Source organism: Mustela putorius, unplaced genomic scaffold (assembly GCF_011764305.1).
Source record: "Mustela putorius furo isolate JIRA1106 unplaced genomic scaffold, ASM1176430v1.1 tig00003911_pilon_pilon_pilon, whole genome shotgun sequence".
NCBI classification, from domain to species: domain Eukaryota; kingdom Metazoa; phylum Chordata; class Mammalia; order Carnivora; family Mustelidae; genus Mustela; species Mustela putorius.
In genome coordinates, this window is record NW_025422058.1 from 5,128,680 (window position 1) to 5,140,865 (window position 12,186).

At 38.2% G+C, this 12,186-nt stretch overlaps 1 protein-coding gene across 1 annotated transcript; it reads right to left on the reverse strand.

The window, feature by feature from the left end:
* Positions 1-7,386: 7,386 nt before the first annotated feature.
* On the reverse strand, positions 7,387-11,110 carry ATXN7L3B (ataxin 7 like 3B). The gene has a single exon (XM_004752416.3). The coding sequence runs from the start codon at positions 10,761-10,763 to the stop codon at positions 10,470-10,472; it is 294 nt and encodes a 97-aa protein (XP_004752473.1). The 5' UTR covers positions 10,764-11,110; the 3' UTR covers positions 7,387-10,469.
* Positions 11,111-12,186: the final 1,076 nt, after the last annotated feature.

Consider the following 12,186-nt stretch of genomic DNA (forward strand, 5'->3'; position numbering starts at 1 on the left):
TAAGAGGGTCTATGACAATATTAACAATCACCGTCTAACAACATTTGCTTTCAAGAGCATCCTGAAACTTCCTGATAGAAATAGAAGGGATATGTGGTTTTGTATCCACAATATATTTTTTTTCCATCTAGAAGAAGCATAATGATTATTTTCCCAGAACTTTAAACTTTCCATTTGGATGGCACTCTCTCTAACACATCAGTTTCTTCCATTTCCACCCCCGACAACAACCCATCCCCAATTTACTTTTCATCTACTTTGAAAAATTTATCCTGGGTAACTCCTTCAACCCTAGGTTCTGTTTAAATGTCACTTTCTCAGGAAAGCCTTACTTTACTCCTATCACTACCCATTACCCCAGCTAGGTTAAAATGTGCAGTCAGTATTTATTTATTTATTTAAAAGATTTTATTTATTGATTTGACAGAGAGAGATCACAAGTAGGCAGAAAGAGAGAGAGAGAGAGAGAGAGAGAGAGAGAGAGAAGCAGGCTCCCCGCCAAGCAAAAAGCCCGATGGGGGAATCGATCCCAGGACCTTGAGATCATGACCTGAACCGAAGGCAGCGGCCTAACCCACTGAGCCACCCAGGTACTCCCACTTTGAGATTTTTCATTAATGCAGATAGAACGTCCCTCCTTCTCAGGGTTCCTGTTTAAGTGTTCCTGATTTCATTTAGCTTATATTTTTCTTGCTCCCCTCTTACTACCAACTGCTTTCCTTATTTTTCTTCTTCTTCTGTCAGTCTTAAGAGTTATATAGGGGGGCAGTACCTTTTGTGTTTTAGGCTAAACCTCCTAAATTATCTATAAAAAGTTGATAAGTGATTTCTTGGTTGCTAATTCTTTGAATTTGGAATATATTTTAGAAAAGACACAGCATTAATATCTCAAGCATTTTAATAAAAGAAGTGATAGTAACACAGACCACACTAGCTGTGCAAAGTTGTTATGGATTTTAAAATTGACTATTCAAGTTGAAATAGTACAAAGCAATCCTAAAAAAAATGGGAATAATTAAGGTCATCTGATTGCTTACAAAATTTTTTTGTCAGAACATTAAAAAGTCTTTTATTTTCAGTGAGTAAATGCATGGGGAAATAAAAAATGGTAAAACCAGTATTTATTTAGTACATTGTAAATTTAAACATTAGAAAGATTGAGAATGTTTCATTTGTATTAAAATATATCAAAATCAGTTTCAACAGTACTTGCCTTATTCTCATACACAAATCATGATTGAGGATTTCTTTTTTAAGCCTTGTCGAATTGTCATAATCCTCCTTAAGTTTGGATCAGTTGCAGCTATATTAGTTTTTATTCTTGTGTAACTACTTACCACAAACCTAGCTGCTTAGAGCAGTCCTCACTTACCTCACTATTCTCCAGGTCCTAGATCTGGGCATGTTTGGCTGAGCTGTCTGCTTAGGGTCTCATAGGCCAAAGATAAGAAGGAGTCAGGTGTGCCTGGCTCTTATCTAAAGGCTTTGGGTAAGAACTGGCTTTCAAACTCATTCAGAATGTTTACAGAATTCATTCAGTTTCCAGGGGTTTTGGTCTGAGGTTCCCCTTTCCTTGCTACCCATCGGATGGAGGCCAACTGTTCCAAAATGCACCTTCATCCCTTCTCATATGCTTCCCCTTCATCTTTGAAGCCAGCAATGATGCACTGAATACTTTCCACACAAATCTCTCTGATGTCTTCTACTACCAGATGGAGAACACTTTGTTTTTAAAGTCCTCACCTGACTGGGTCAAAGTCCAGCCAAATAATCTCCATATCTTAGGGACAACTGACTTGGCACTTTATTTATCTGCAAAACCCCTTTACAGTGTCATATGTCTGGCTGAATAATCAGGTGGCTAGAATCTCAAGACCATCTTTACAATTCTGCCTACGGGTGCATTGGACTCCCTGCCCTCAATATTTTGAAGTAATCTGAGACCCTTCAGTGTCAAGTATACCAGTAACTTCACTTCCTCTGAGACACCTTTATTCTTTTTGGCACTTTTCCTCATTTCTACTGATAATTTTGCCTCCCTTAATTTCCTCTGGCTATGTACCCTGGGTCTGGAATGTTGGCATTGTCTTTATTCGCATGGTCAGTCATCTTCTGATCACATCTGATTGCACTTTCAGCACACCACCTTGTTTCTTTGCTGCACTGTCACCTGGTGACAGTGCAGCAAAGAAAACAAAACGACCTGTGGGTTTATCAATGGGAGACAAGGAGGGGAACACAAACACACACTCTGCTGTCTGTATAACTAAACAGGGACTATTCACCAACAGATTGTGCTCCATGATGACTCCTTCCTTCGTCTCTTTTTCCCAGTTTGATTAAACTGAGGTTTTGCCATATCCACTGAGTTTTTAATTTTATTGGCATACATTCTTTTCATTTTGAAAAGTTCTATTCATTTTCATAACTGCATCATCATTCTCTCCTGTTTCTTGTTCATAACTCCATGCATTAAGAATTTAATTTGTAGCCTTTATATTCTGCATTTAGTAATTCTATTTATGAGAAAGGACAATTGTATTTGTAGAGGTTCGGCAGAAATAATAATTTACCAAATTTGAACTCCTTTCTCCTAATAAATAGAATTATTAAATGCAGAATATGATAGCTATAAGAGAAATCTTTAAAGAAACTGAAGATACTTTCATTGCAAGTTTGTATTTTGTGAGAATGTTGAGGGATCCAAATTCTGTCATGTAGCCAAGAGGTATAGTATCATTTTCGATACGTTATCTTATTTATAATTTTCAGGTAGAGTTTTCTTGGCTAGCAGGGTAAGTAACTTGGTGATAACAGGGTGTGGGGTACATATTCCCCAAAGAAATGATGATGATGATATTTTTATTATTTTAATTAATTAATTTGACCTCAGGCCATGGCAGAGACTTTCTTATCTGTTCTTTTTCTGGTCAGGAAGGTCTCTCGTTCTTTTACTCTGCCCATTCTTTCAGTAAGGATGCAAAAATTATTTCAGGTATGTTGTATATATATGGAATGGCATTATCTCCTATTTCCATCTGAAAGTTTGATATTTGTGTTTCTCAGTGCACTTCCATTTTCTATTTTTACTTGTATCTTTGGCTTGTGCTCCTGTGTGTCTATGTATAAGGGAAAGCTGGATGTTTTTCTTACTTCCTTGGCAAGAGAGCAAGACTTTTAAAGCATCTTTGTTGCAATTTTTTCAGCATTCTGATGTTTTGCATCAAGAAGTCTTTCTCCAATATCTAGATCATATACAGATGGAAGTAGAAGTCTAGTTCAACATTTTGGGTATACTTTTTTTTTTATTACATACAAATATATCCCTACACAGTATCTATAGCATTGGTTTGCATATTGTTAAGCTTCAAATGACGGGTAGCAAATTTAAGAATATATGTTTAATTAAATATTTTATTTGTGCAGCCCTAGTAATCTTCATTTCTGTACAGTGACTACTTTTAAATGTGTATTTACATAGCTTTCAATTTTTCCTATTAGAAATAATGCTATAAGAGCTGTACATACTGGAGTATTGGTTATGCTTATGAACTGCTGTAGATATTTTCAGATTGCTTTCCAAAAATACTTTTATCAATTTACAGTGTACCAGCAATGCACAAGGGTTTTACTTGCTCTGAATGCCTGTCAGAGTTGATATCCTCACCTTTCTTTTTCTCACCATACAGAGTAGTATAAATTGGTATTTCACAATTTACGTTTTTAGTTTGCATTTCTCTGAACCTAAGTAAACTTTTCACATCTTTTTTGCCATTTGAATGTGCTCTAGTGAGGTGTTCTTTTACTTTGCCCATTTGTCAACTGTGTAATTATTTTGTTAATAATCTTTATCAGTGTGGCGCCTGGGTGGCTCAGTTGGTTAAGTGGCTTCCTTCAGCTCAGGTCAGGATCCCAGGGTCCTGGGACTCAGCCTCAGGTAGGGCTCCCTGCTAGGTGGGGAGCCTGCTTCTTCCACTCCCTCTGCTGCTATCCCAGATTGTGCTCACTCACTCTGTCAAATAAATAAAATATTTAAAAAATAATAATCCTTATCAGTGATAAGAACTGAAGCACTTCTACAAGCATGTCATAGCATTTTGTTGCTGCTTTTTGTAGTTTGACAAGGCACAGAAAGTTTTACATTTATGATAATGGTCCAATATGTCAATCTTTTACTATGATGCTTTTAAGAAATTCTCCCTTGCTTACAGATATATACAGATACTCCTATATTTCCCTATAAAGTTTTGATCTACTTTTCCATAGTAAGTCTTAAACCTGTATGATAGTTTTTTGTAGGTTTTAATATGTATTTATGGGTAATCAATTGAAGAACAATATATTGATTTATAAGCCACTAATTTTAATACATCAGGATTTGGACTTAGTCATGGATCAGAATACCATAAATGTTTTTCCACTTAATTCTGAATTCTGTATCCCATTTTCTTTCTACACCAAAACCAAACTATGTGAAATACATGTCAAAAAGATCTTGTCTATTCTTGCACCTTGCTTTTCATATAAATGTTAAAACTAGCTTGTTAAGGTTTGGATTTTAATCAAAAAACTTCCAATTCATCTATTTGGAGTGATGATAATGAACTTCCATTTATTTGGAAGTTCCTATTCCTATCTCTTTCCATTTATTTGGGTTTCTTCGATATGCCAGAAGAAAATTTTATCATCTTCTCCATAAAACCTTATACTTCTCTTGACATATTAATTCATAAGACTACCATAATTTTTGTTGCATTATAAATAATGTTTAAAAAATTTCTATTACTCTGATTTTGGATATTAATCTTAATATCCAGCACCTTTACTGTACTCTATCATTACTTCCAGAGGGATGTTCAGAGATTCTATAAAATTATCTGTTCAGAAATCAACTAATGAGAAGTTTCTTCCATTCTTACTTTTAATGAGAATCTAAGTATTCACTGTTAAAGCACCTATGGATTTTTAATATTCTTTATTATTGTATGAAAACTTTCTTTAGCCCTTGCTTCTGTTGACTAATAAGTATTTTTAAATAAGTAATTGGTGTGGAAATTTAAAACTATATTTCTTTATCTGTTGAAATTTTCACATTGCTTTTCTCCAAAGATGATGATTTTCTGAGTCAAAATCTTTCCTTCCTGGATTAACCTAAGTTGTGATAATGTTTATTTTTGATATTTTAAAGGAACTGGGGTTTGCTAACATCTTCATTTTCTTCATCTATCTTCATAATACACTTAGCTTACAATCATTTGTTTTTTGCTGTATTGTCTATAAAATTCTAAACACCTGTTTTTCTGTGTATATCTGGGTAGAGATGGATTAATTTCTAGATATATTCATTTATTGAAGACAAAAATTTACTTTAAATGTTTTTCATTTTTTCGATGTTTTCAAATTCACTGCCTTTAAGTTTTCACTAGCATCTCAATTTTTTCATTATGCTTTAACTGTTATTTTTTAGTTCTTTATTAGTTTAAAAATTCTACTGCTTCAATAAAAAGCACTGGATTAGAATCAGAATTCTATTTTTGCTTCTATTGCTTCTGTGTTTTTGTTTTTGATCCATGTATAAATCACTGCTGTTTAACATATTTTCTCATTTCTAAAATGAATTTAGTATTTCCTTTTCAGCTCACGTATGTCCAATAAGGCTCAAGTAACATATGACTGAAAACATTTTAAAAAAATTTTGAGGGGCGCCTGGGTGGCTCAGTGGGTTAAGCCGCTGCCTTCGGCTCAGGTCATGATCTCAGGGTCCTGGGATCGAGTCCCGCATTGGGCTCTCTGCTCAGCAGGGGGCCTGCTTCCCTCTCTCTCTGCCTGCCTCTCCATCTACTTGTGATCTCTGTCAAATAAATAAATAAATAATCTAAAAAAAAAAAATTTTGAAAAAAATGAGGGCGAAAATGCACCCAAGAATTTACGGGTTTATCTGCAGTTATTTTTTTGAACAAGTGCATCATTTATAACAAATGTTACTGTCCAAAGCATCATGGGCATCTTTTGGAACATGAACAAGAATTGAACAACTTGCATCTGCCACAGCTGAGTGAAACTTCTAGTCTGATGTTGTAAGTTATCTCTAGCTGATCTGAGTACCAGTAAGTCACTAACCATGGTAACTTTTTAAGACTAATGTGAAAGGGTATTTTAAATAAAATAAAAATGTTGTGATTTTAGCACATTAATATATTCTTTTCACTTTATAAAATACTTTTTAAAAAATTATAGGAACACTTTAAAGTACCTCAGATAGGTCCCAGTGGAAGGCCTTATTCTATTATTACCGTGTGCAAAGAAAACTCTTCTGGAATCTTTAACTACAGAGTATACTTTATTTTTCGGGTCTTTATCTTCCTCAACAACAAGTAACAATTAGCTTCCTGACCTCATGCTACATGCTGTAGTTAAAATGTAGTATCCAGAGAGTTGACAGGTACGTGATTTTTTCTTTTTAAATATAAAGATCATTAGTTTGAAAACATGAAAAGAATCTTAAAATTCCTGCACTCAGATGGATCTGGTAAAGCACTGAGATCTTGCAAATAACTCATTTCAGAAAACTAGATTAACATCAAATACATTAATTCAAATCTAAACATACAAAATAGCATACAAAAGTATTTGCTGCAGTGGCATTTAAATGTTCAATCGCTCAATACCACTGTACAGGTCTGTAACATCCCTGAAGTATTTATTGTATTGAGACTTTTTTTCTGATGGCCCCATTTCTATGATAATTTTTATTCATCTAAATATTACTTCTAATTTGGGTCTATTTCTTTAAACTAGAACATTTAGCAAATAAGTGACTATGAACAGCACTAAACAGCACATACAATTTCTAAGATAAGTGCTCCAGCTCTGGATTAGGAATTCAAATAAAAATTTCTTAGAATTACTCTAAGACAAACTGAAAGCTCTAAAAAGAGTTGGAGTAAAAGAAAAATTAAAAGTATTGGGAAAAAATGACTTTTAGAAAGGTCAACTCATTTTCTGCTCTGAACCATTCATTTTTTGTGTGTTTTTCTTTTCTTTGAATCATTTGTTTTTTGAGAGCAACGATATTAGCCTGAAAAAGTGGTAAAATGTATATAGTATCTTGAGTTCCACTTAAATAGAAATAGCTTTTATAATGGATTAGCAACAGGCTTGGATTACAGTTATTTTACCACCTATTTTATTTTTCACTGGATGCTGCAGAAAGCTAAATTTGTAGACTAAATGGAGAAATAAAGTTGGACAAAAGTTCCTCTACTTTGATAAAACTCCCATTCAGGAGAAAGTGACTCTGATTCAACAGCAATTCAAAATTTATTTTACTATGTCAATACCTGAAAAACACTTACAATCTTAAAAGATGAACATACAGAGTCTAAATAAAGTCATTTTTTAAAACTTTATTAGTACTGTTTACCAATGGGGAGATGCAGTTTATTTACACCAGCAGCCATAGGGGCAAGGGGAATACACAGTTAGTTAGCAATCTGTATAGGATGGACTACTTATGCAAAAATAATAATCTCCAAAACAAAGGACAGTGGTGAGCTTCACTACACTTCCCCAATGATCCCAGCATGCGATAATGCCAGGCAATGGCCCCTGGACATGCGGTGGTGGGAACTAAATATGGAAGAAAAAGCCACAAACCACAAAAATTTGTAAAGAACCCCTTCCCCCTATACACGCACACACACTCAGATACATAATAGAATTACAGGTGATTAATATACTTAATTGAGGAAGGAAGGATAGGAATTCTGCTGTTAGAGGGAAGATAGGTAGGGAAAGGGAGAGTTCCTAACCACTGTCAACTACATGATAGGGAGCATTCACTCCCCAGAAAAGAAAGGCGTTAGACAGTCCCCTCAGGGTACCTGTTGGACCTAGCCCACCTCACACCCATGCAGGACAGGCCTAGGGCTACTGCCCTAATAATGGGAGGGCAAAAAAGAAAAACAATAACCAAGAGGGAGGTAATATGAACCAGCGATTTTTCAAAATTACTTTCCACTTCTTCCTCCTCTAACCAAGAGAATGGCCAGAAAGGAAACAATAATGCCATAATCAGAGCTCCCTCTCTGAAGGAAGAGTGGACCATGACCTTACCTTCAGCCTGCTTCCAGGACATTATTTGGCAGCAGGCCAGAGTTTCACTTAAACCCTCCTTTCCCTCTGCATCCCCTCAGAAGGAGATGTCTATAAAGTCAAGGGCAGATAACCCAATGTTGTTTTAGCTCTTACCAAGCTTTAACTTTCTAAAAAGTCAGTGCAGTTCTTAAAGACCAATCTGTAACTATACCTCAACCCTGACCAGGACAATTCTAGGTAAAATGCAAATAGACAGTCTTGAGGCCTTATCACTATGGTTCCCTTAATGTCTATATGTAACACAAATCAGCCCATACAGTCCAAAGAGTTCCTTCTGGGATAAGGAAGGATACATGCACAGCAAGGGTTAGAGAAAACAGATCAGGACCCACTACATTAGTCAGCCTTTACTGGTCTGCTTAGGTCCTAAGAGGCAGTATCCAAGTGGAGGTGGGAAGATGTAACTCCTTATGAAATAAGACACAGCAGGAAGGCATCTAGCAAGGCAGTCCCTATAGGAAAATGCTTAGGCGTGACACTGCCTTTAATACACAAAAAATTATGTTCTCTTCCCATCTTAATCCTAACAGAGGAACCCACCAGAAAATTCTTCTCTGGATCTCGTAAAAGAACGAGGGGGAAAAGAACGACAACCCAAGAAAAACTTGAAAGAAGCCAAGGACAGGGAAACTGGGCAGGCTTAAGAAGCAGGAGCATCAAGAGAGATGAACTGAAACTGGTCAGTGTGAAAGCAGGGTAGCAGGCAGCACCTGGGGTCATGAGCTGCACCAGATAGGCAGTGGAGCAGGGGACAGTAGGAACACGGGGCCAAGCCAGACGGATGAGGCTGGGACCCGTACTGGGGCACAGAATGAGGTAAGAAAACATTTCAAATAAAGCAGCACCGTTCCCGCTCACTTTGGGGTTCTCACCCCTCTACACTTCATAAACCCTCAATCAGGGAGTAAAGTGGAGGGTAGTTTTGATATGTGGCTCACATTTCCCATCCTTGCCTATCCCATTCCTGACTTTTTTGACAACGGAAAGACAGCTCTTGCTGTCAAGAATATCCAAAAGAGACTGAATGAAAGGGGCTGCCCCTCTTGAGGGGCAGAGGTGGTGACAGTCTAGATGTTTACCATAACAGAGCTTTGACTGCCCAAACCAAGAACAGGGGCATTCAATAGGATACTGCAGTCAAATGAGACGACCCAGGCTTGCTCCTTGGCTCCTAGTACTAACCCATTAACATTGAGGGCAGCTGAAAGAGGTCCCCTCTGGGCTCAGCTTTCAACCAGTCTCCTGCCCAGCCATTATGCTTTTCTATAATTCAGGCCTACCCCTGGCATAGGAGGCAGGTAGCGACCTGGCATAATGACCAAGTCAGACACATGGACTGGCTAGGTAGCTAGTAACTCAAGAGTAAGAAAATGACTGCCCCACCAAACTGCTATTCACAGCATAATATATCCAGATATGAATCTTGCAGTTTAAGAGATCGTGCATAGTTGCAGAAGCCCCTGCTACCTCCTCAAGGGATCATAACTAAATCCTCAGCCTGCCTGGATAACCAAGTTGTCCATTTAATAAGCCTATGCCACCGGGTGGGGTGCAAGACAAAGGGCTCTGTTCAGCAAAAGGTGAGCCCTTGTCCCCAAGTCCGTTCAAGTCACTGTACACGCTGGACCTTTGGGAAACTGGTAGCTTTGACCTTTTCTTCTTGTTGGAGGCAAGATCACAGAGCTTCCCCTACCAGATTCAGTCGTAATTCTTTTTCTTGGTTCTCCCAAATTGGAACTGTTAATATCCAGATCTCATACCTGACTTTCATCTGTCTTGGAGAAGTCCAAATCAGAGGCTCAGAGATCAGAGGAGCAGTCCCACGGAGGCCCAATGATTAAGGCCTGACCATCAGCTTTGTCCAAACTGTCAGTTATCCAGAAAGTCCTTGACATCAGGCAGAGAGAAAGGCTGAGGAACCAAAGGATTTATACGCTGGGCACACAGCTGCCCACCTGTGCACTGGGGACAGTACGGGGATCTTGTGCACTTCATGGTGTAGAGATCAACCTGCATGGCACGGAGCACAGGATGCACAGCTCCTCCTGCCCAGGGTTTCAAAGCTGATTCCAGGTAACATACTTATAAAAGAATCCGAATTCCTAAATTCTCCACTTTGGGTGTTTAAAGGCTAGGATGTTCAATGGGAAGTGGGACTTTTGTTTGATTTCTTTCTTTTTTCTTTTTCTTTCCTTTTTTTTTTTTTCTTTTTTGTTTTCTTTTCTTTTTCTATTTAGATACCTAACTTCTCCAAACCACAGGACCGGTCTATGTTATTGTCCTGGTCACTCTCTGATTCTCTCATGTTGCAGCTACTGAAATTCTGGGGGTGAGCGTTGCAGCTGCTGATCAGGCCCATTCCCGGATTCTCCAGGAAGGGAGCAAAGCGGGAGGCGGCATGCTCCTTTATCTTCCACTGGCTGAATGCCAAAATCCTTCACGCTACCAGTTTCTGCGAACTCCAGGTAGAAGTAGCCACACTTGACGGCCCGGTGCACCTCAAAGCAGAAGCCCAAACAAGAATCCTCTATTAGGTCTACGTATATCTCCTGAGCGATGGCCTCTAGCTTGTTAGTATCCAGGTTAGCCAACGAAATTTCCTCCATTTTAATTTGTAAACGACTGTGGAGCGGGCGCTCGTATTACTCACAGCAGCACCAGCAGCAGCAACACGTCGGGCTCCTCGGGCCGCGCCTAGGCCTAGAGGCCTGTCAGGGCCGCGTCCTCAGGCAGCGGGGGCGGAGGCGTCCGCGGTGCAGAGGCGGAACGGCAGCAGCAGCCAGCGGCGACTGCTCCGGAACCCCAAGTCCTTCAGTTTCTTCTGGCGTCTCCCGGGGACTGGGACTTTGAGCTCGGACTGGCCTGGGACTCACCGCCAAACGGTCTCCGCGCCTCAGCCAGCAACCCCGGCCTCTTCCGCTCCCAGGTCCGGGCCTGGCCCCGCCTCCCAACTTCCGCTCCTCAAAACGCGTGCGCAGTGGCTCCGCGCAGACTCCCGGGGCTTAGCCCTCCGCGCAGCTTCCTGGGAGTTCTCGCAATTTATGAAAACGATTGGAAAGAACTAAACGGAGCTGACTTTGATTATCTCTAAAGTAAAAGAATTGCAAGGATGCTATTTTTTTGTTGTTTTACTTGTAAGTTAAAACATTCACTAATGAATTCGGCACACATAATTGATTTCCTTATGAAAATGACGAATAATGCCGTGCACATTTGTGGTATGATCCAAAATACGATTTTAGGAACATTTCTCCGGATACGTTTGAAAATTTGACTTATATGATTGACTTGTAATCATTTATAGTACTGCCGCGCTTGTCGTTTAAATCCACTAGATGGTGCAAGGCAACAAATTACAATATAGTTTTTCTTTTAGTCTTTTTTTTTTTTTTTTTTTTTTTTTTAATGAAGAACTAGGCACTAAAGACATAATTCATGTATACTGATCCCCTGAACCTAATGCGTTTATCTCATTTATAAGTCCATTAAGTCAGTGTGATCATAAATAGATCATCATTTACATCTCGAAAATAATGCAAAGAGAAGTTTATACGTACATTCTCTAATAGAGAAGGAGGAAATGTGAAATATGTTGAATATACTAGGACATAAAGGAAGCTTTTCCTAAAATTATGCAGCTTGAATATGGGACTAGATCCTGTCTACTTGAGTTTAAATCCTAGATCCAATATTTAACAGTTCCCTATTTCTTCATCTGAATAAATCTAGTCTCTGTTTCATGGTAAAAAATCCTGTAAAAAATGATGAAATGATGAAATGAAATGATGCTGTAAAAAATCCTCATGTGACAGTGCCTTACATGTAAGCAAGCATTCAGTTAATGTCAGCTGTTTTAATATTAGTTATGGACTAGGATATATTATAATGAAAACACTACAGTATTTCCTTCACTTTTTACTAGTTTTTTGGTCCCTGCCACCACCCATGAAATAGAGTAGCCTCTTGTTTTTAATAATTTATCAAAAAATAGCTGCAAATAAAGAAAAATGAAAAAAAAAGATCTCATCC

Bases quoted from the DNA above. Each gene is read 5' to 3' on its own strand.
- ATXN7L3B (XM_004752416.3), bottom strand. From the start codon at position 10,763: ATGGAGGAAATTTCGTTGGCTAACCTGGATACTAACAAGCTAGAGGCC.